General features: G+C 40.9%; 1 protein-coding gene across 2 annotated transcripts in view; it reads left to right on the top strand.

The window, feature by feature from the left end:
• CTNNBL1 (catenin beta like 1) overlaps positions 1-24291 on the top strand; it is a 167171-nt gene that overhangs the window by 49365 nt on the left and 93515 nt on the right. For both annotated transcript variants that reach the window (XM_060030810.1, XM_060030811.1), the window contains exons 5-9: positions 3498-3593; positions 11459-11552; positions 14791-14882; positions 22898-22970; positions 23210-23268. In XM_060030810.1, the coding sequence (XP_059886793.1) occupies positions 3498-3593; positions 11459-11552; positions 14791-14882; positions 22898-22970; positions 23210-23268 (414 nt within the window). The remainder of the gene's footprint in view (positions 1-3497; positions 3594-11458; positions 11553-14790; positions 14883-22897; positions 22971-23209; positions 23269-24291) is intronic.

The following is a 24291-nucleotide window of genomic DNA, read 5'->3' as shown; positions in this document are numbered from 1 at the left end:
TTCTTATTCCTCTTTCTGGTCTTCAAATGACCTCTATCTTCTGGATCATATTATATTACTCGGGAGTTGATGATTACAATTATGGACTCATTACTGCCTTGCTGAAATGCTATTTGGTGAAAGTTGAGAATTTATGTAAAATCAGTTAGTGGTAGGATTGATGAGTTGTTTACCAGACCTGGTAGCTGCTAAGTGATTTCTTATTTGACTTCTCAACTGAGGCAGGAGTGTAGTAGGCAAGGAGATATCTACTGGACCATTATAAGAAATGACTTTTCTTGGTAAAAGTTAGACATTTATTCTGTTCCTATATAAAACGATCACCATTGCCAAATTTTCTTTTCCTTTTTTCCCCCAGGTTTAATGTGACCCATTTGTGAGCATGGTATAAGAATAATCAAAGAAAAATATGATACTGTCCCATAAGACCTTAGAGGCTGAAAAAGGACTTGATCAATCTGAATTTCTGTGGCATAGCTGAAATATAAAATTAGATCTTCCAACCCATTGTGACCCAGAAAGGGAGGATCATGCTGTTGTTAGCTTAAATTTTAGATTTTAGAGGTTTTAGAAAAAATGAAGGCAATAGTGAGGGTTTGGCCATTCTGTGGGAAGAATTGACTAACAACAATCTTTATTATAGTGCTTTCTTATTTTCTCAGTACTTGGATTTACTTGCCCTTTGACATACATGATGTCATTTATTCCTTATAGCTACTGGGTGAGATAGGCTGGGCAGAGATCATTATCACCTCTTAACAGATGAGGAAACTAAGCTGTAAGGAAATAAAGGAGCTTGAGCAAGATTCCATAGTATTAACAATTTGGGGACAGTTTGGTTCACTAAAGATACGAAGCAAAGATAAATATGATATGACCCCCGTCCTCGAGTTTGCTCTGACTCTTCATCTATTGTTCTTTCATATATGCCCCACCTGTCTCTTGAGGCTAATGTTTAAGTAATCATAGTTACTAAGTACTTAGTGGGGCATGATGTTATTCAGGGGATGTAATGATAGTACTTATTGCATGCCCAATTCACATCCTTGTCCTATAGACATCTGACTCTATGGTGGATGGATGGATGGATGGATGGATAGATGGATGGATGAAATGTCATCATGCATATTAAATAAGCAGGTGGATAAATATAAGAATTTTACATCTCATATGTAAGAACTTTTCAAGAGAATAAATATGGGAGCTTCTCAGATGAGGAGAATGAGGAGTTGTTAGCATTTTGTTCTTTTTCCTGGGATTTTAATAATTTATGATGAAGTAAGTGACAGTCCTTTTCTCTGTTATTATAGTAGGGTCAATAGCTAGAATTTACCTGAATCTAGCTGTTTTCAAACCTGGTTTATACTCCCCTGTGCATTAATATGAAGAGTACGGGCAAAGGTATTGTTTTTGGAATCAGGTGGACCTAACATTCTCCCTTACTATTGCAGTGACCTTTAGATAAGTTACTTAACCACTCTGAGCTTTCGCTTTCTTATCTGTAAAATGGGGATCACACTTATAATGCTGCTGTGAGAATTCAGTAGCACAGTGCTTGGCATAATGATGACTTTTTAAAAATGGTAGTTATTATGATGGCATCTACAGCAGTGTTTAGAGAGGGAGAACTACTAATTCCTACTACTCAGAATTTCTAGAGGTTGGTTTGGTTAGGCTGTTTTGTTTTGTTTTTTAATTCAAACAATTTACATATTTTAGTTTACTATACATCATGTTTGATACGTGGTCTTTGTGTCAAGAGCTTTCTGGTTACTTTGTTAATAAAGACTATATACTATACACATGAAGTTTTATCCAAAGACCTTTAATCTCATTATACACATAGAATTTCATAGCACACCCAAGTTTTGCGTATATATTACTTTAAAGTGTGAAAGAATAAGACACGGAAAGCTTAATTACTTATTCATGATGGTCAGCTTGTCAGGTATAGATAAATAAAACAAACCTTTGAATAATTTTTCTTTTAGCAAAAGGTGTTCATAAAATACCTGTAACATCAGTTGGCAGTTAGCAGGTCCTATCATTCTTGTTAATATGTCCTGTATCTTTCTTTTTATTTTTTCTTTCCAGTTTGCATTGAAACTGCCCTGATTCTGACCCTTGTCATCTCACTTCTGGACTCTTTCGTGTGTTGTAGCTTCGGAGCAGGTCTTCCTCCTTCAGGCCTGGCTTTTCTCCAACCCCCCCCATCTACCCACCCTCAAACCCAACACTCACAGTGCTTTAGTGCATCCTGCACACAGCTATTATATTATTCCTTCAAGATATTATTTTCTTCATATGAGTCTAGTTATCACTTTCTCCCCTCCTCCCGTCCCTAATCCTCTTTCTTCTCCTCTTCATATACCTTTGTACATTCTAATCTCTCTGTCTATATTCCTGATGTTTTGCTTTCTAGCCTACCTGCCCTCATCTATTTAGTGGCCTGTTTTCTGACCAGTCATCTTCTAGCAAATCTTTCCTTATTTCCCAGTTCAGTTTGCTCCTTTTTCAGGATGTGTGCAGTTCAAGTTGTCTGTATTCCTCATTTGTTACATGTTGGTAATTGCCTGTGGTATATAATTTTTTTAAACGTCTTTAGTTACCTTAACTTCCTCATTTTATCAATGAGGAAACTGAGGCCCAGAGTGAATAGATTTGCCTTTGTCACTATCACAGTGCTTTACTCATCATAAGCATTCAGTAAATGCTGGTTGACAGAGCAAGTGGTGTGTGTGTGTGCGCGCGCGCATGTGCGTGCGTGCGTGTGTGTGTATGCGTCCAAGGTGAGGGAAGGGAAACTTAGTTTAGTTTGGGCTTCCAGTTTCCAAACATAACTCCTCTTTTCTCTCCTTCATGTTTTCTTTCTCCTGTATGTCCCTGTCTCTCTCTTTTTGCCTTGTGTTTAATCATCATTGTTCACCTTCCTTTTATGTCCAAAGCAACATGGTATTTAAGAGGAAGGGAGGTTGGTAGGGTCTAGCACAGTCCAACGAAAATCCTTCCCTCTACATTTTAAACCTATTTTGTCACGCCCTGATTTCTGAAGACTCCTTGGTGAACACCAGCCATCTTATCTCAGAAGAAATCATTACTGTCTTTGGAGGTGAAGTGTAGAAGATAGTTAAGATTATACTGAGTTCCAAGAATTTAAATTATGAGGTAAGGTTAAGTGTGTTGGCCTTTTTCTCACTGGAAAAGTGACCTCCCAAGTGATCTATTTGAAGTTTTGAAATTTATGAAAATGCACTGAACCTATGGACTAAGTTGCCAGGAAGGCAGCATAAGGAAAGGAACTAAGTGAAGCAGTTACCAGCATTTATTGAACACCCACTGTGAGTAGAACCTTGTTGAAGAGATGTTAATAAAACTAGAGCGTATCAAAGGTAAATGGTGATGAAGCGATTGGCCAGGAAGTGGAAGGGAACCAAATATTTTAATAAAATGTCAGTTGGGTTTTCATATGTATGTGTTACCCTTAACGTTTTTCACATGTGTCCATAGCTGTGGTTGATTTGCTTCAGGAATTAACAGACATAGACACCCTCCATGAGAGTGAAGAAGGAGCAGAAGTACTCATTGACGCTCTGGTAAGTGACGTGTCCCTCTGGGGTTTTGCAGGTGTGTGTACGGTGTTGGCATCCTCCCCACCATTGTCTCTGTGAGTGGCACGGGCTGGGTGTCAGGAAGAGCTCTGTGGCAAGGCGGGACTGAATGAGGAGAGTAAGAAAGTAAAGTGCAAAAAAAAACAAGCCAGGGCTTCCCTGGTGGCGCAGTGGTTGAGAGTCCGCCTGCCGATGCAGGGGACACGGGTTCGTGCCCCAGAGCAGGAAGATCCCACATGCCGCGGAGCGGCTGGGCCCGTGAGTGGCAAGGCGGGACTGAATGAGGAGAGTAGGAAAGTGAAGTGCAACATGTGGGGTACTTTATTCTTTGGAACTGTGTTAGGTCAGGGGTTGTAGAGTCCTAGTATTTATTAAATATGTGCTGTAGGCAGGCGTTTTCTTGTTTTTTACACTTTATTTAATCCTCGCTGTAACCTCTCAGAAGGGTATTACTGCTGTAATTCCCATTTATAGCCATGAAGCTGAGGCTTAGAGAGGCAAAACAACCTGCCCGTGGTCACACGGCTGGGATTTGAACCTGTGTTCTCTTTGACTCCACATTCCTGCACGCCTGCCCTCACTGTGTTGCTTCTGACCTTTTTACAAAGAGTTTTTGCAGCAAAGAGTTTCTTTTCTTCTCTGGGCTTTATAATCCCAAGTGCTAGTAAAGACAGGTATCATTATTATTTGTTGTACAGATAGGGAATCGGAGAACGTTTAAAAACAAGAACAAACCTTCTAGCTCATCCAGGTCCAAGTAGCGGCCACTGACTGCAGAAGACAGGGTCAGCTGATTTCTGTGTTCCTTTTTGTGGAGCCTAGGCAAGGCCTCAGAATCTTCTTCAGGTATTATTCCAGGAAGCAGCCAATCCGAAGAATTTATATGTGAGGTGAAGTGATGTAATCTCATCAACTCACTCTACCCTTGAGGAAGCCCAGGTGCAGAAGTGAAGCCTTCCACTGCATCACTCTCAGCCAGTCCCTGTAACAGCAAAGATGAGCTTCTGCATGTTGGGATTCCCACTGCAGTCCTGTCCCACAGCACCAGTTTCCCTCTTACCAGGCATGGGAGAGGGCCCCAGGGCCCCACAGCTGGCCAGTGGCAGGAGTGACTCTACTCCAGCCTCTTACCCTGATACTGCCTGTGGAGCTCTGTCCACCCACCAAGCTATCTCCCTCCTCAAGTTTCTGTTGATTTTCCATCTTTCTGTTGTCTTCTGCTGTCTGGTCTTTTCTCTCTGGTTAAGAATGTTAATAAGTACTGGTTTTGATGCAGTTTGCAGAGTTTATCAAAGGTCCATGTAGCCACTTGTATTAGAAGCACCTGGGGTGCTTGTTAGGCTGCTTTCTGGCCCCATCCAAGACCTGCTGAATCAGAATGGCTGGGACGAGGACCCCAAATGATTCTGAGACCCCACTGCTACGCTCCCCACCCCCTCCTCACCCTTTCTGTCTTGAGGTTCTTGACATGAGAAATTTCCCATGTGCCTTGCTCACAGCTACCATTTGGTGTGAATGAAGGGGCTGTGAACCCACTGGATATGAAGGACTGTCTCTTACAGAGAGCGAGGCTGGAGTCCAGCAGGGCCATTTGTGACTGAGTATGATGAAAATTTCTATGGCCGTTTTTCTTTCAAGCTCCTTCCTAGAGCAAACTGCCACTTTCGTAGAATTCAGGACCTTTATTTTTCCTTTGAACCACTGTGCAGACAGAAAAGGGTGATGTCGGGGTGTCCTTTTGTTTGGAGGAGCATCTGAAGGAAGGCTGTGGCACTTGCTCCTTCTCCATGTCCCCACAGTGTCATTTGTGTAGTCTTACCTTTCAGAGGTTAATTACAGTCGCCCTGAGTGAGCCTTCCTGCCTGGACTCTGGGCTGATTTTAATTATCATCCTTTGCCTGTGTGAATAGAGGAAACAAGAGAAGAACAGCTAGCTGGTCTGCTGCCTGTAAAACGTACCCAGAAACAGCAATTCACACAAAAGCCCCCTTTGTGTTTTCTGTGTTGCCAAGCCCACCAATGAAAGCTGGATCTTGCAGATTTTATTGTTTGTTTGGGAAGAGACAGTTCATCCTCAGTCTGGGGAGCCATTAGGTAGCTGCTATACAGGGTCTTCTGTTTGTTTTGTTTAGTTTCTTTCTTATTATATTATTTTAAGCTTTTGACTCTTACAGCTTTATACTGGTGGGGCTGGTGTGAATCACAAACAATTGAACATTTCTAGACTCCCATATATTATTTGCTTATCTGCCGCCAGTCAGGAGCCATCAGTAAATATCAGAGAGCAGAACTGGCAGGTGGTCTTCATCTGTTTTTTTTCTACCCTTGTGCTGCATTCAGGAAGAAGTTTGATAAGTATTCTCATATTACAAGGGCTGAGTTGTCTTCCTAGTCTTAATTTGGGGCCAATATTGGAGGCCTGGAATTGAATGAGCAGAGGCTAGAGAACATGTAGTAGAATTTATTGTGATGTTCAGTTTGCAGTTATTGCCTTGGTCATTTTCTCATTTGGAAGTCCTGAGCAATAGAATAGCACATCTGTGGGGAGAGAGTGCTGTCCTGGTATTCTCAGGGATCTTTGGGGTTTAAGGTTTGGTTTATATCCACTGCTATTACTTATGCAGAAGGCAAATATTTGTGCTTTGTAACAAGTTGATTGGGTAGCCTGGGAAATACAGTCTTTTCCGAAGAGCGGGAACACAGGGTATTTGCTTTGATGGCAGTTCTCTGGCATGCCTCTCTTAAGAAGACATTGGACTCCTTGAGAGTCATGATTAGATTACAGTCATTTCCCTACTCCCTAGTCCCAAAATTTGCCATGCGCTTGGCAATCCCATGCTTTGCTCACATCTGCCCTCAGCTTGGCAAGGCTTGCTTCCCCTGGGCTATCTGGAATACTACTCATTCTTTAAAGCCTCACTTAAACCTTATCTCTCCTGAGTCTTTTTCAGACTCATCACTTCAGCAGAATTTGTGTTCCCCTACCACTGTGTATATCCTGGCACTGTTTCTAAGTTTGTCTTCCCTGAGATGTGATCCCGATCAGGGGAGTGGCCAAAGTGGTGGCTTTGTCACTTACCATCTGTGTGACCTTGAGAAAGTTACCTATCCTCTCTGTACTCAGTTCATTCTTCTGTAAAATGGGGATAACAGTAGTGCCTATTGCGTAGAGCTGAAGTGAGGAATAAATGAGATACTTAGTAGATCTTTAGAACAGTGTCTGGCACAGAGTAAACACCCAATAAATGTTAGCCATTGTCTTAATGAAGGTATAAATGTCTGGGACATATTAAGTACTTAGTAAATGTCAAGTTAAAATGATATATATCACATGCCACACAGTGAAATGTTTGTGAATGTTTGTTGACTTCAACAAACATTTTTTTTCATTTCAGCAAATGTTCAAAAAACATTTTGAACAAATACCCAAAAACATCTGAAGGGTGTGGACCTAAATGAGACATGGAGGGATAGATGTTTAGTTTAAAAAAAAAAAGAGGATGAAATAAGTAATGATGATAATACAAGGCAGAGCATTAAGAATGACTGTGAGAGATGCAAGCTTCTTTGGAAATGAGGAGGAGAGAGCCATCCCTTCTGATGGGGAAGAACCAGGAGGGGCGGCAGAGCTGTAGGTATTGGCCATGGCCCCTGTAGGGAGGCTTCAATGTGAGGGTGCTTGGAGGGGTCACAGCCAGAGGAGGTGGAAATGTGGCTGGGAGCCACCACTTACTATAGTTTCACAATGTGGCTTTGATGTGGAGAGCCAGGAGATTGCCCTATACCCATTCTTGCCCTCAATTAACCCTACGTAAATTTTGAAGCTTGAGCTGGTGGCAATGCCTTTGTGCTGCTCAGGTGAGGCTGAAGTTGGCAGGTTTTTGGTGGTTCTGAGGGTACTTATGTAAGTTTCTGGATGCTACCACTTTTATCCCTTCCCATTTCTATTCATGTCCTCACCTTCATCTGTATTTGTTCTCAAGCAGAATTCATTTGGTCATTCATTTCACTAATTGTTTATTGAATGCTTAGTGTGTTCTGGATTCTAAGAATTGCTTATGTAGCAGTGAGCAAGACTGACAAAGTCTGTTTTTGTGGAGCTCGTATTCTAGTGTCGGGAGAAACAGTAAATAAGTAAACGAGAAAACAGGTAATGACTCCTTGTTACATAGAGAATTAACATAGAATGATGTCCTGTAGAGCAACTGGAGAGTCACATCAAATTAGATAGTCAGGAAAGGCCTGAGTTCTGGGTGATGAGAAGAAGCCAGCCATTCAGAATGACCAAGGGCAAGGAATGAGCTTGACATACTCAAGGAACAAAAAAAAGGCCGGTATTGTTGGAGCACAGCTGGGGTGAAGGGAGAGAGCACCGTCAGGGCCAGACCACACTGGGCTTTGTAGGCCTTGTAGTAAGTTCGGATGGGATTGCCAGTGTTCAGGGGAGTAGTAACATAGTCTGACCTAACATTTTAGAAAGACCACTCTTGGGAGCTGTGTCGATAATGGGTTGGAGGGGCAAGAGTGGAAGCTAGAATATATTAGCTTGCAGCAGGCCTAAGTTTTACATTATGACCATATTACTATGTGTATTTTCAAAACTTATTGCTTGATCAAGATTCAGTGGGTGTGTGTGTAGGGCAGGGGGAGGGTTTATTATTGTTTTTTAAATATGAAATTTCCAGAACTCATAGTAGGTAGAAAAGCTCCAGTCAAACTCTTGAGAAACCTTGTTGGCAGATTGTGCAAGATAGAAAAGGAATCCTTCAAACGCTCTCATCTCCCCTCTTCTATCCCTTTTTTATTTCCTCATCTTCTCTTGTATCTACCCTCTCTGGTCAAGTGGAAAAATATGACTGATCATGCCCTTGAACCCTGTCTCAGTAGGACCTGGTGGAGTATTGTTTGGGAGACCTGGTAACAAGTGGAAAAAGCCAATGACTTATCAGAAAACATCAGGCTTAAGACAGTCATGATTTCCAAGGCCAGGGTTACTCTAGCTGATGCTTTAATCCCTAAGCAGGATTTGGTTTTAGTTTCAGAGTTAGTCACAGGTCCAAAACGGGCAGGAAGGTGGTAGACCCAAGAGTTTAGAGGGACAGAATGCTAATTTGTGCTTCTTACTAGATGATATCTGGAGCTATGCATAATATAAATGTTTTCCTGAGGGTTTTCTCAGCTAAATGTATTTTGACTGCTTTGACCCTGCTGCATTCAGATAAAATTGCATTTAACCCAGCTAAACATAAAGTTTCACACTTTGCAAGCTTAAAAAGGCTGTCTGTTAGAAGTTAGATTTTTGTAGCAAGAAAAAAAGATTTCCTCTAGCCAGACACCCATTACCAATAACCATTCAGTTCTGGGATTTGAATGTGTTGCTTACTGCCACTGTCCCCACCACTCTCCGGACAGCAGACCATGGGTAGCATAACTAAGAATCAAGGAAAGGGGACGGGGGGATAATGCACATAAAGCATCAATAAGCAGTTGAAACCGGTGAGGCTGTTTGCAGAACTGACAAGCAGTGTGATACCCAACGGAGTTGCAGTGTCCGCTGCTTTAAGATTCAGGGAGATTATAAGTCAGTCAGGGTGATTTAGGGAAACACAAACTGTGATATGGTTCATGTTTTTCCCCCAGATGTTTTTCTGTTTTCTCTCACATACCCAAATTGTCCAATTAATTAAGGAAAATATTGCAGTGGATTTCTTTGGTGAAGCTTTTTCTGGCTGTGAGATTTGAGAGCAAGACTATATCTCCTTGATACAAGAGAGGGAAACAGCTCTTTCTCGTATTTACAGGAGTTCTCAATTCTGGCATCAGTATCCCCTCCAATCTGCAACTAGTGTCTTTCATTGCTTCTCACACCAGGGCATAAAGGAAAGCCTAGAAAAATCTGCTTCATTCGTGATTCAGGTATCCCAAATTAGTCAACAACTTCAGCTTTTCCCCCATCCAGATGCTTCCCTTAAGTCTCACCCAGAAAGAGTAAAGAGGCCTTCTTTGAAGATCTGTCCCTCTTGCCATTGTTCCATCCTCAGGCTCAGTTTAAATTGTCCATAGAGTGCCTTATACACAAGTGTTCAGGAGGCATCAGTTGAATGAGATCATTTCCTTCTCTCTCCTTTCTTTCCTCTCCTTTCTTTTCCCCTCATTGAAGTGACAGGATATGATGGGAAAAAATAGTCTCGGAGTTGGTCACTTCTGCCACAAGCTTTGTGACTTTGACCAGGCTAATTAACCTCTCTGGACCTTTGTTTTTCTCACCTGTAAAAGTTGTGAGGATTACATGAGAGTAAATGGAGCAGTGTATATAAAAATATGACTACAGGGCTTCCCTGGTGGCGCAGTGGTTGAGAGTCCACCTGCCAATGCAGGGGACACGGGTTCGTGCCCCGGTCCGGGAAGATCCCACGTGCCACGGAGCGGCTGGGCCCGTGAGCCATGGCCGCTGAGCCTGCGCATCCGGAGCCTGTGCTCCCCAACGGGAGAGGCCACAGCAGTGAGAGGCCCGCGTACCGCAAAAAGAAAAAAACAAAAAACAAAAATATGACTACAGTACACAAAGTGTTTTGTCAGTTTATTTAAATTTAGCAAAATTACTGAATGTATAGTATTGCACTTGACTTTGAGGAGTGTACCAAGATAAATGATGGTGCAGTGCCTGCCTTCAAAGAATTTGAGTTTTTCTTAGCCCGTGGGAGATATGAACAGTGCAGGTATCAGAAGAAGTAAAGGGCTAGATTCAAACTCTCTACTTAATTTTGGAACCAGACCCAGGGTAAAGTATGCCATATAATTTCATTTAATCTTTACAACTTTTTCCCATTTCCTAAGTGAAGAAACTGAGGTGATGAGAGAGAGGATATATCATGGGTATGCAGTAGATCTTATCTTCCAGTATAGGTTTACTTATTGGCTATGACTTAGAAATGTATTACCAGATAGATAATCACTTCTTGATTATTAGGTGTTTCCTTAGTTATCTTCCTTGGTGTGCTTCAGGGTTCCCCAAGGCAGTCTCTGTAAGGGCACACATTGTGCCAGAAGGTAGTGTGAAGCAGCGTAAGCATTATTTCACCTAAGAAGGAAGCTTGGTTTTTGCTTCTGCTGCCACTGCTTAGTAGCTGTGTGGTCTTGGCTAAGTCATTAATCTCTTAAATATCATCTATATGATGTGGCTACTAAAATTTTCCTATAAGTGTTATGTGAATCAAATTAAATAAGAGAAATGTAATTGCTTTCTTATGCATTATGTGTAATACAAACATAAGGTATTTTATTCTGTTAATATTCTTTTCGAGAAGGAGTCAGAAGTTCTTCGAAAGTAATAATTTCATAAAAGCTTGATGTAGAAACTTAGGAATGTTTTGAGTTTAACCCTAAATTTTGATGTTAGTGTAAATATGGCAAGTAAACTTCCCAACTGAATATCTCTTGGTGCTGTGGTCTAGAAATGTGCTTTTGACTTGAATGAACTTGTGACTTGACTTAAGATGGCAGTTTTGTAAGGTGTTTAAATACCGCATAGAAGTAGAAAGAGCACAGGACTTGATTTCAGAGGCCTAGGTTCAAGTGCTAGTATGTCACTCAGTTAAATGTGTAACCTTGAATTTTACCTTGTTCCCTTAAGCTTCAATCTAAAGTTAGGGATAGTGATGCCTGCCCCTTCTTTGCCTCAGGGTCACTTCAAACCTCAAAAGAGGTATTGGGATGGGAGAGCATACTGTAAACCATAAGTGGCAGGTTGTTTACTTTGTTCATTCAGTAGAGGAGCATGGGAATGACAGCATTTTGGAGACTGTTTGTGACATGTATCCCATTCTCCTTTTGCTCCCCTGTTGCTGAAGGTGGACGGGCAAGTGGTGGCACTGCTTGTGCAGAATCTGGAGCGTCTGGATGAGTCTGTGAAAGAAGAGGCAGATGGCGTCCACAACACTCTGGGTAAGGGGAAGGGTGCCAGCATCTTCTGAGTTTCTTTGTGTTTGTTTTGGGGTTTGGTACTCATTTCCTTCCTCCTTCATTACAGAGTCAACAGCAGGAGGGTTTTCCTTTTTTCTGCTCCCAAATGAAGACCCTTGTGTAGATTTCATATAACGGCTGCTTTGGTTTGGCTTGCGGTAATAAAAGCAGAATCATTCCTGGACAAAAACTGCTGGCTTCTTTGAGCAGGCCTTGGCCTTTGCCTCCAAAAGTTAGGATGAAGTCTATGCAGGATGAATTCTTTTCTATTTGCTTTGGAAAGTGTATATTTTACCATTTTTGAATCCCCTTCTGTTGGTTCTTCTTCACATTTCCCTTCAGTGGAACTACAAACTTTTGAACAACTGTATACAGGCATACCTCATTTTATTGCACTTTATCGTGCTTTGCAGATATTACATTTTTACAAATTGAAAGTTTGTGGCAACCCTGCATTGTCAGATGATAGTTAGCATTATATACTAATACAGTATTTTTAAATTAAGGTATGTACATTCTTTTAGACATAATGCTATTGCATACCTAATAGACTACATACAGTATAGTGTAAACATAAATTTTATATATCATAGGAAACCAAAATATTCATGTGATTTGCTTTATTGTGATATTCGCTTTATTGCAGTGGTCTGGAATCAAACCCACAATACCTCCAAGGTATGCTTGTACCTTTATAGGACATTTTATTTGAAAAAGAGTATTTCTTTCACTTCTTATGTGTACTTTGCCATGTAAACTGTGAGTTGAAATATTGCTGTTAACTTGGCTGCCCCTTTATCATATGTTCATTTAAGTGGATTCCTCTGCAATATTTCCCCTCCTCCTCCTTTCTCCTTGAGTCTCTCCAGTCTTTCCCCCTGCAAAGTTGCTGAACCAATAGCCTATTTAAAATCGTGCTTTTGGGTAGTCCTCTTTATCACTGGTCACTGTTTTATAAAACCAAAGGTGACATATCTGTAAGCAGAGCTTGAGAAATGAACAAGGCCCAGCAGAAGTAGAAATTTTAATGAGATTAGATTTTCTCCCAGCTCCTTTGTGTCTAGCACAGATTTCTCTTATAGTTTTATACTCTCTACTGTGAAGATTATCATAAAGAAGGAGGAAGACATGGCACCTAGGGAGTAAGAGAAGAGAGAACACAACAGTCTGTGATTTGGGGGTTGGCTGTAGTCTAGAGCCAGAATTTGGCATTGCCATCTGTTAGCCTAATGCTGAATTCTGCTGAGTAGAAAGAGTATCAGAAGTCTTAACTGACAGTTAATAAAAAGAGCCTGATGTAATGGAAAAAGCACTGGCCTGGCAGTCTATGAAGATCTGTCTACTTTCAACTTGGTCCCTTACCAACAGCTCAGGAGATTCATCCCTCTTTCCCTTATTAACCATCCGATGTTTGTCAGGCACTGTTCTAGGCACAAAGATGAATTAGGCACAGTTCTTCTTAAGAGGCAGAGTGATGGGAAAGTCTTGAACAGAAAGGAAAGGTAATACAGGGTGACAAATGGTATAATAGTGGGGAGCACTATGGAAGTGAAGAGGAAGGGTCTCCAAGTTGCTGGGTAGGAGCAGGTAGCTGATTAGGGCTGAATATGAAGACAGGTGCATTTTTTTTTTAATTATTCATTTATTTATTTATTTTTGGCTGCGTTGGATCTTCATTGCTGTGTGCGGGCTTTCTCTAGTTGCGGCGAGCGGGGGATACTCTTTGTTGCGATTGTGCAGGCTTCTCATTGCGGTGGCTTCTCTTGTGGAGCACAGGCTCTAGGCGCACAGGCTCAGTAGTTGTGGCGCACGGGCTTAGTTGCTCCGCAACATGTGGGATCTTCCCAGACCAAGGATCGAACCTGTGTCCCTTGCATTGGCAGGTGGATTCTTAACCACTGCACCACCAGGGAAGTCCTGACAGGGGCATTTTGACGGAGAAATGTGAGACGGGCAGGGCAGTATCATTTGTAAAGCCATGAATGGGCAAGGGCTTTGGGGGAAGACTAGAAATGTACTGTGGCAGTGTGAGATAGGTGTGGTGGGAGATGGGACTGGAGGAGTAAGTTTGTCCAGATTATGGAAGACCTTCTAAGCCCTGGCAGGATGTTTGGATTTTATCCTAGTGGACAATAGAAAGCCACCTAAAGTGTAAGCAGAATAAGATAAAGGCATTGGAGATTAAAATGAATGAGCTGATTTCTTAGAAAATGTGAGAAAGTAATTAAGCTATTAAAATGATCTTCATCTCTCAGGGGTCTCGTTGCTACTCTGCTCCCACAGCTTTGTATCCACTCCCTGAGGGGCTGCCTGGTCATTCTTTAACTTGCCATTGGTGAGGCTGGCATGAGTGAGGAAGCAGATAGGAGGTGTAGTGCTTTCTTCAGCCCTTTCTCTTCAAGACTCAGACCCGCTGGGCGTTGTGCTTAAAGAGCACAGAACTCCGATCTGCTTTATGATAGATAATAACATATCCTGGGATGGGGAGCGGATGGAGCCCTGAAGGAAGGAAAGCACTGGATGCTATAGAATGAGACTACAGGTTTGGGTTTTGTTTTTTTAATGTCCTTTTTTTAGCATCATAATCATACAGTCACTTTTTTTGCCTCCTCATTTAAAAGTTTTCCCTTAAACAGTAATTTGGTTGTTGTAGGAGATAGCAGTACCAGTTATGTTTGCTCCTGAGTACCTGACGGTTACCTCTGCCAGCATGGTCTTTCCCCTCTATGCACATTATTTTGTTCAGTTAAGATCATGCTTGCTTCCCTTGCAGTATCCAGAGAAAGAGATCTGAAAATGGATGAATCAGGAGAGGAAGAGGCTCTGAATTCATCCCCTGATTTTTCCTTAAGGCTTCTGCCTAGCCCCCTGTTTCTTTAGTCACAGGTCTCAGGGACTCCAGTACAGTGAGATTAAGAGGGCCTTCTTAGGCAGATATTCACACTGCTGTAGTGTTGTTCCCTGTTAACACAGAAAATGTTTCTCTATTCCTTTATTGAATTCCATCACATTCAGTTATGAGTTTTACTTGTAACATAACTTGAAGAAAAAAAAAAACCATAGCATCTCCCTGGTTAATCTGAAAATGACAACACAGCATCTGGCTGGGAGGAATACAGGGAAGTGGAAAGAGGAATAAAATGTCTGTCTTGGGAAGCAAGCTTGTTGAAGATGGAAACAAAGTTGCCCTCCCAAATTACTGGTGTCTGTCTCCCTTCAGCTATTGTGGAGAACATGGCTGAGTTCCGGCCTGAGATGTGCACCGAGGCTGCCCAGCAGGGTCTTCTGCAGTGGCTGCTGAAGAGGCTGAAGGTAAGTTTGGCTTTGTGGGACTGTAGCTCAAACCTCTCTTTGCTCTGGGCACAGCTCATGCTGGGTCATCGGCACAGATTGTTACTCCTAGGCTATGTGATCTAGTTTGGGAATCTTTTGGCAACTCTTGCCTCTTTCTTTGCTTCTCTTCTTTTGTTTGTTTTAAAAGTACCCTTTAATGCCCCTGAAAATAATATAAACATGTTGTCAACACAAATTCATGTGGTACAGAAGGTTTATACTGAAAAGTTCTCTGCTGATTCCTTCTAGTTCCACTTCTCAGAGACAGCCTCTGTTAACAATATTTTATCTATCCTTCCAGAAATTTTCTGTGTAAATAAGAGTATGTGAGTGTGTTTGTGTGTGTTTCACAAATAGAATGATATATTATTTTCTTTTGCAAGTTGATCTTTTCGCTGAACTAATGGCTGCCTAGTATTCCATTTTACGGTTGTACCAAAGTCAATTTAACCATTCTCCTGTTTATAATAGTTTTTCACTGTTAAAACAATGCTGCAGTGAATATCCCCATGTACACATGCACATTTTTTTTCCCCTTGAACGCTAGTGTTAGTTTATTTGTAGGATAAGTTCCTAGAAATAGAATTGATAGGTCAAAGGGTATGCACATTAACATTTTTGGTAGATATTGCAAAATCTAATAGTTGAGAGGGTCTGTTTCCCTTACCTACATTGGGTATTACCAAACTTAAAATTTTGTCAAACTGATAAGTGAAAATGTGTATTTCATTTTAATTTGGAATTTTAAAATCGAGGACAGTGTATTGGCTTTCAGTTTTTTATAGCCATTTGTATTCATCTCTTTTAGCTTCCTATTTATATCCTTTGTTCATATTTCTGTTGGATTATTCATTCTCTTTCCTTCCTAGCATAGTCCTTTTGACCATCTTTTTAACATTTAGTGCTGTCACAGAGAGTAAATGAGGAAAGGGAGAGGTAAGAGCTTCTCTCAGGATAGTGTTAACCAAAGGTATGATGGAAGGCAGTTTGGAACTGCCTATGTGCTACTGAAATAATCTCGGCAAGCAAGGGTTCCCAACTTTTCAGTGAGAAAGAGGAAGACGTGTTTGTAGCTGGTATGATTCTTTAAGTAGTCCTGGCCTTGCTGTGCTTCAGAGTGTCATAGAGATGCAGAAAGTCTGAGGTGCATCAGGTCCGATTTGTCCCCCACTGTCTTGGTAGGACTAAGGAAGAAGATTCTGCCTAAGATATCATATGCCCCCATGGTTCCCTCCCTCTCTGACAGTCTAGGTCTTCCCCAATCCTTCTTATTTAATCCCTTGTTCCCATTAAATCTGTAACATAGACTTACATAACATGACTTGAGGATATTCAGCTGGCCTGCTGTATATTATCATCAGTGGGTATGGGCACATTTGCTGGCAGAGGATAAACTTAAGGCATAGTTCAGTAGACTGCAACTTCCTACCCACACACACACCCTCGCCCTCGCCTTTCCTTTCAGGAAAAATCAGGTCTGGTTAATTCATTCATTGTCATTTTTGCAGCTTCCTTTTCTCAAGGAAGGTTGCAGCTTCCTTCCAACCTCCTCTCATGAGTTTTGATGTCCTTTGGTTTCCGCATGTAATTACCTTCACATCTCCCTCGGTTTCTTCTTCCCTCATTATTCAACAAATCTTTATTCTCCAAAGCCTTGAGACATTTTGGGGGTGAGGAGTAGGGGAGAGGAAAGTAAAACACGTAGTTAAGGGGGTAGGATAGATGGCAGAGACCTGAATTGTTGATGGGGTGGCCATAGGTTGGGGCCTTAACCTTAAAATATACAAAATAATCCAATAGTTTTTGTCTTTTTGAAATCAGGACCAATTTTTCCCAGTTACTTGAGACTTGATACTGAATCAAGGGTTCTTCATTAAACCAGAATGTAAGGCCTCTTCTGCCTTTTGAAAGGTGTTTAAACTTGCCAGTCTTTTTTTGGATTAGTAACAGGAAGGGAAATCGAGACCTTTGGGTGTTTGGCTTGGATACCATTACCCTTATGAGAGTAATAAAGAGGTCCATTCGGTAGTCTTGCAAGCTTTTGACTCTTGCCTTTTAGGCATAGTGTTTATGCAATCCTCAAGGCATAAATAGCCGTGTTGCTGTCTCTGAAACAGTTTTTCAAGGTTTGGGGGTATCTAAACATTAAAATGCTATTTGGTTATTTTACTAGTAAGCAAGTACCCTTAGAAAAATCCTGTGCTGCCCAGAACATTAATGAAAGGTTCTGCTTAAGGGCGAGGCCAGTAAGAAGGCATGTCTTTAAAACCAATGCCTTACTCTTATTTGTCGTAATCTAGGAAAGTGCTTATTTTAATCTTCACCCTCATAAATATCATGGTGAATCAGAATGAGTGCTGGACCCAGATCCTTACTTTCACCAGTAGAACTTTTAAAAATACAGATTCCCAGACTTACTGTCTCAAGCCTCTGTCTTCGGTGTATTTTAGAGAAGTTCCACCTGTGATTATAAATGTACAACCCTCACTAAGATCCACTGGTCTCTAGAAATGTGAGCATTTTTGTTCCGCACTGCTCCCAAACTAATTTAAGGCTCCATTTTCATTATGCCATTCCCTATTCAAGAACCTTCCTAGAGTCATGCTACTGCCCTCTGCGTCAGATCCCACCATCTCTGCCTACTTTTCAAGGCCCTTTAACGCGGCCTGATCTTTCTTTTCTTTCCTTTTTCCTTTCATTTCTCAGTTTTGAAACACTGGCCTTATTACTGTTCAGACATCTCTTGTACCTACCCCCTTTGCAAAGGTCAACAAGGGTCAACAGTGTTGACCTCTGTGTCTGTCTTTGTTCATGTTCCCCCCATCCCCCAGGAATGACTCCTGCCTATATAATTCTAAATTATACACCACCTTCATCCCCAGGAATGACTCCTGCCTATGTAATTCTAAATTACACACCACCTTCATTAACCAACTTAAATCCCTACTCTTCCACATTGCCTCCATCATTTTTTGAACTGAAAGGAATTTTATAAGTTCTGTTGCAGATAAAAAATTAAAAATCAAGACCTGTAGAGATTAAGTGCCTTGCCCAAATTCATGCAGCTAGTTAGAGATAGACCTAGAATTAAAACCCAAGCCTCCAGACTTTCTTCATGCACCCTTTCCATAGCACTACTTTGCCCCCAGCCCATATTGCCCTCTTTCTTTCCTGAATATCAATCATTTTATTTTTTTTCTACTGGTTCTCTTCTGGGAGTTAGCAGATCTGGGTTGTAACATATGCCTATAACTGTGTGACCCTTACCCTCATGCAGCATCTTTTCTTCATCACCTGGCAGACTTTCCTCTTTTTATGTGTGCTCCTTGTCTTTCTCCCAATGTCCTTAAACTCCTTAAGAGCAAGGACTGGGACTCCATCATATGTGTATCTCCTCCGGATTGTTCTCAGGGTGTGGTTCCCAATGGGGAGCATCAAAATTACCTGGCAGCTTGTTGGAAATGCAAATTCTTGAACCCACCCCAGACTCATTAAATCTGCCCAGCTTGGGGTGGAGCCAGCAATCTGTGTTTTAACAAGCCTTCCAGGTGATTCTGATGCATGCTGAAGTCTGAGAACCCTCATCCTAGAGTACTTATGTTTACATTGCTTGATAAAACCCTGCTATTTAACTGATCATCCCCTGTTTATTCAGTAGTCCTTGAGTAACTAAGTGAGTGGCACATTGGTGAGTCTCCTTTATGTACTGGTAGCCTAGCAGTATACAGAGATATTCATGGATTTCTTCATTCACTAAATGAAACCTCACTTATTTGTGCTGCTAATAAGGATAAAACCCATTGCGGAGGATTACATTAAATGGTTTAACAGGTAAGCAGATAACAGTAGTATGAGAGACACTGCACCATAGTTCACTTTTTAATGGGGAATACAAACTTATTAGCATATTGTGTACTATTGAAAATAACACCAAAACTTTTTTCTTTTTCAAGGAAACAAAATTGAGATTCCTTTTTGTTTCCCAATTAAATCATTGCTTCAAAAACAGTTGCAATGTTTGGCGCTTGAGCTAATGAATTGAGAATTGGCTGTGTTATACTACATGTACAACTGGTTGATGCTAAGTCCTTAGCCTCTTATGACCAGGAGATGGGATTTTTGTAGGGCACAATCTGCTTTGACTATTGTCCAGGGCTGTAGCTGTGTCTGAACCTGCCCCATGTGTTCCAGGTACCGGAGGTGAGCTGCAGAAATAATCTGCAGCTTCTGGCTGTGGGTGGTAGCATAAATGTCTTGTACTTTCCAAAAAAGCAGCAGCTCCAAAAAAGGTGAAGTTTAATTTTATTCAAGGCCAGTACATGCTGAGTACAAACCTATGCTTGACTCTGTAATTACTCTGACAGCTGAAAGATTTAGGATCATCAGGCTCCTGGATAGACGAGAGCCCCCAAAGCTCCAACTCCCGTTGACTAGCTTTGCAAAATCCAAGAGGCTATACCTGCTAAATAAATTCTCCTTCCTCCTGATTTTGACTAAATGTCCTTGTAATTTGGCAGTTTGGTATTTTGCAGGCGTGGAGGCTGTCATCTCTGGCTGAGATTTAAACAGAAATAAAACTTCCATGGCGACTTTTGTTTTTGGCTAGGCATGAAAGATTAGTCTCCTACTTTCCCATCTAGCCCAGTTTCACTCAACGTAAGAGATATCAATCAGGTTAGAGAGGCAGAGTAGTTTGGCCAAGATCACATAGCTGGTAACTGTTAGAACTGAGATTCTAACCTGGATATTTCTGATCCCAATCATCAGAAAAACTTACAGCAACTATTATGTATTAGGTACTTCCATATTATTTAATTCTCAGAGTAACTCTCCAAAGAAGATGTTATTTTATTGTTTCCATTTTACAGATAAAGAAACTTGAGACCAGGAAATGTTACTTCGGTCATAGATGACCATTCTTAATTTATGGTGCCATGAGTATCTCAGTAATTTTGTTTTTACAGGGTTCTGTGCCAAAGAGGACCTACCAGTCCCATTTAAAGTAGTTAGATCCAAACAAATCTAATACATATTTATGTCCTAAGACTTTAGTAGCCGTTCAAAAAAATAATATGCATGAATTAAAATAAAATATATTTTTTATTTCATTCTTAAATACCACAATTACTTACCAGTAGATGTGTGTGCCTCTTGTGTAGTTGTACTACACAACTTCTAAAACCTTGGAATCAGATTGAACACAACCATCTTCATTCCTGTTCCACACTGATTTTCGCATAGTTCTTTTATCACAGCAACCACTCAAACCCAACTTCACAAAGAAAAGATGTCATCAAAAGAAATGTACATAATTCAAAAAGAGACATGTACCAAAATGTTCATTGCAGCTCTATTTACAATAACCACGACATAGAAGCAACCTAAGTGTCCATCAACAGATGAATGGATAAAGAAGACATGGCACATATATACAATGGGATATTACTCAGCCATAAAAGGGAACGAAACTGAGTTATTTGTAGTGAGGTGGATGGACCTAGAGGCTGTCATACAGAGTGAAGTAAGTCAGAAAGAGAAAAACAAATACCGTATGCTAACACATATACATGGAGTCTAAAAAAAAAAAAGAAAATGGTCAGAAGAACCTAGGGGCAAGACGGGAATAAAGATGCAGACCTACTAGAGAATGGACTTGAGGATATGGGGAGGGGGAAGGGTAAGCTGGGACAAAGTGAGAGAGTGACATGGACATATATACACTACCAAACATAAAATAGCTAGCTAGTGGGAAGCAGCCACGTAGCACAGGGAGATTAGCTCAGTGCTTTGTGACCACCTAGAGGGGTGGGATAGGGAGGGTGGGAAGGAGGGAGATGCGAGAGGGAAGAGATATGGGAACATACGTATATGTATAACTGATTCACTTTGTTATAAAGCAGAAACTGACACACCATTGTAAAGCAATTATACTCTAATAAAGATGTTAAAAAAAAAAAAAAGAAATGTACCTGAAGCTAGTGGTTAACATGCTCACTAATCAGCAGATGTGAGATGTCACTGTGCTTTCCTCGTAAATCCTGTAAATCCTTGCAATCCCCTCTGAATTCAATATGATGTCCCAGGTACCTTGGCACACAGTTTGGGAACTGCAGACTTAGTGTCACGTAGGTAGTACATGCTTATGAGTTAAATCTAGGTATGTCTCATCCCAGGTTCATGTCCTTTTATTTATTTTTTTTAACGTAAATGTATTACTTGATAAAATTAACTTTAATTCAGTGTAATTTTTTAAATGACGTAACAATGGACCAGTTTCATGTCAAATTCACCTCTGTTTGCTGTCACGTTCAATTTTGTGTCTTGCATATAGCAGGTGCCCAATAAATATTTGTTGGAAAAAAAGAGGAAACCTCTCTCCTACCTTAGAGACAGGAGTTTATAAAATCAAATAAAAGACAAGAGGCATTGGAACCACAGAAATGCTATTGCTGTAGTGGCCTGATGTCTTTTGGCTTCTTTCAGTTGAGTGTATCTTGTTTGCAACAAGAATCCTGACCCTTAAAAAGCTGCGTATAAGTTGGTGTAGCTTAAGTAATTTAAACTAGCAATACTTGAACTTAAATCATTTGAGTAAGTGATTTTATTAGCGAATCCTTCATTCTAATAGACATGTTCACCCCTTGGCTTTTCACTTTTGTATTTTGATTTGTATAAAACTATTTTTCTTAAAGTGAAAAACGCCACAGATTGCATTTAAACCCTGGCTGTTGTACTGAATTTCTTGAAACAAGGCCTTAAGCTTGTTCAGGGAGCATAACTTGCAGTCAGCACACATAAGACCTTGTATTTACAGATCTTTTAACCTAAGATGGGTCATACCCGGTCAGCCTTCTGAAACCCTATGGGGTGCACTTAGGCTTGATGGGGAAGACATGCAGAGAGAACTGAAAAGATGCTGGGTGTTGCTTCATTAGGGGCCACTCTTCCTTCTTAAGTGCAAAATCAGTGTCCAAACAGAACTGTGAATGGCACTAAGGGGATGGAGGTATTAGCTTCAGTATAAACACTTCCCCTGTCCTTTCCAGGTACAGTAATTATATGTTGGTTCTAAAACCTGGATAGGTAGCAAGGCTGCTGCTGATTAACAGTTGTGGTCTTTGTGCCTGCATTTTAAGGATCAAGGGTACGGTAAATAAAAACACATCGATGAGGCTTGCGCTCCTCTCTGTGTACCTTTATCCAAGGGGCATTGTTAATGATGAGGCACTTGAGTCGCACTACTAGGGCAACAATGTGGATGACCATGAAAAATAGGCTCTGCAGTAGATGTGTCCCCTCTGCAACTCCAAGTAGCAGAGCATGCAGCAGGGAAAGAATTGTGGGTAATAATTTGGGTGTTAAAATATTAACATATTTCTGCATATTTAATATGGTTTCCTTTTTAAATAGTAGGCAGATTATGGCCCATGAGCAGTTAGGTTTATGATTTCAAATTAAATTTTAAGCATTTAAAAAAAAATCCAAAAGGAACTACTTTGTTATAAAGACATTCAACTAATCAAAACAAAAGCTTGCTTTCTTTTCAGCTTCTCTGATCATCTATCAGCTAATTTACAGCCTAATTTTATGATTGTAACTTGTGAATGAAGCTTCATGATGAATTTTAGTCTTAAATGTTCAAAACTTTCAATCATTTATCCAGTTCACATTTGAGTGTGTATTATGTGCTAGACAATAGTCCCTAGACTCAAAATGGGGAATCTGGGAGGGCTTCACAGAGGAGGTGACATTTGCACCTGGGCTTTAGGAGTGTGAGAGCTGTTGTGTACATCTGCTGTTTATGGTTTTACTATGCAGTGCTTGAGTCTGGTCTCTTGAGAGCAGAGGCAGACCTTTTTTACCCTTAACCTGCCCTTTCCCTTTCTAACTTCTGCTTCTCTCTAACTCAGATCCTAGTACTTGTGAAAAAATTTGTCCTGGGGAAGGAAGCAAGGCCCCTTAACGTTTTTCTCATTTCTCCTATTTCCCAACAGGCAAAGATGCCTTTTGATGCCAACAAACTGTATTGTAGTGAAGTGCTGGCCATATTGCTCCAGGACAATGATGGTGAGGCTCCCTCTCGGTATTGATATTCTGTTAGGATAGGAGCCAGGCTTGTTTCAGATCATGACAGCAAGCTCTCTTGCCTTTGGCATCCCCTTGCTCTCCCTCTCGCTCTCTGTGCAGCTTTTGTACTCTGTCAAGCTGTATTGATTTTGTTTGCTGATGTATCAGTGTTAGACGGCTGTAAAATCTGACAGTTAGCTTCATTTTTTTTTTCTCCTTCTATTTTTTTCCCCTTTTAGAAAACAGGGAATTGCTTGGGGAGCTGGATGGAATCGATGTGCTTCTTCAGCAGTTATCCGTGAGTAATTCTTATGCTTCCTGTCTGCCGTCAAGATCCATGGCTTGCTTTAAATGGGAGGTGGAGCTGGAAATTGTTGGAAGGAATAAGCCATGTGATGTAAGCCATATGGAATGTGTTGGCAGGTTTGAGGTCACATTGGAGGTACATGGTTTGCCTCCTTTTCTTAGTCATTTCCTCTTTATGGCCAGATATCACTGTGTATCTGGTGTGGACTTTCTCAGTCTTCTGATATTTATCAATCCAAAAGAGGTGTGCTTCCTGCTTAAGTGTATATTCTTGAGCCAAGAATACCAAATTATTTTTAGTTGACCCACTCCCAAGATTATTCACTTGCTTTCCCGTCAGTCTGCCACTAAATTGGAGTCTGTTCATTTAGGATCCAGATAAGTAAGCTTCAGGAGTACAAGTTCCAATGCAGTGGGATAGAGGTCAGAGAGGAGGATAGGGAAGGATGTGGCACTGGAGGCTGGAAAAAGAAATTAGAAATTGCCATTTGCTCGTTGTAAGAAATGTAAATCCTGTTGAAATGTTGTTCTGCTGGCATTCTGAAAATACTATTAAGATTTTTTTTTCTAACAAATCTCATCTGTGCTATTCCAAAACCAGGACTGAAAATAGATCATTTGGATAAAATCTTAAGCGTGTTGGGAGTGTCTGAGATGTCAGTTTGCATACAGCTTTCATCTTGGTGCCAGCAGCCTGAGTGGCTTGGCCTCCACCCCAAAAAATAGAGCTTTGAAATGTGAATCTCCCAATTCTGGGAAAGTACTTAGTCCTGTTCCCGCAAGATTATTGATCATTTTGTAGTAGACTGTATGGGTATGCATACACTGTTAAAAGGCTTTCCTCTTAACATGCCATGTATTTCCGGCAAAGATAAAACTGCTTTTCGCTGTTCCCATGATTTAGAGCCACAACTAGTCTATGAGGCAGTTCAGTAGCCCTGATGGTTAGGAAACTGTTCCTTATATTGAGCCAAGATTTGCCTTTCAGGACTGTGGTTTCTTTTAGAAGGGGAAG

This window comes from Delphinus delphis, chromosome 15 (genome assembly GCF_949987515.2).
Source record: "Delphinus delphis chromosome 15, mDelDel1.2, whole genome shotgun sequence".
NCBI classification, from domain to species: Eukaryota; Metazoa; Chordata; class Mammalia; order Artiodactyla; family Delphinidae; genus Delphinus; species Delphinus delphis.
This window is presented reverse-complemented; position numbering and strand designations above follow the sequence as displayed.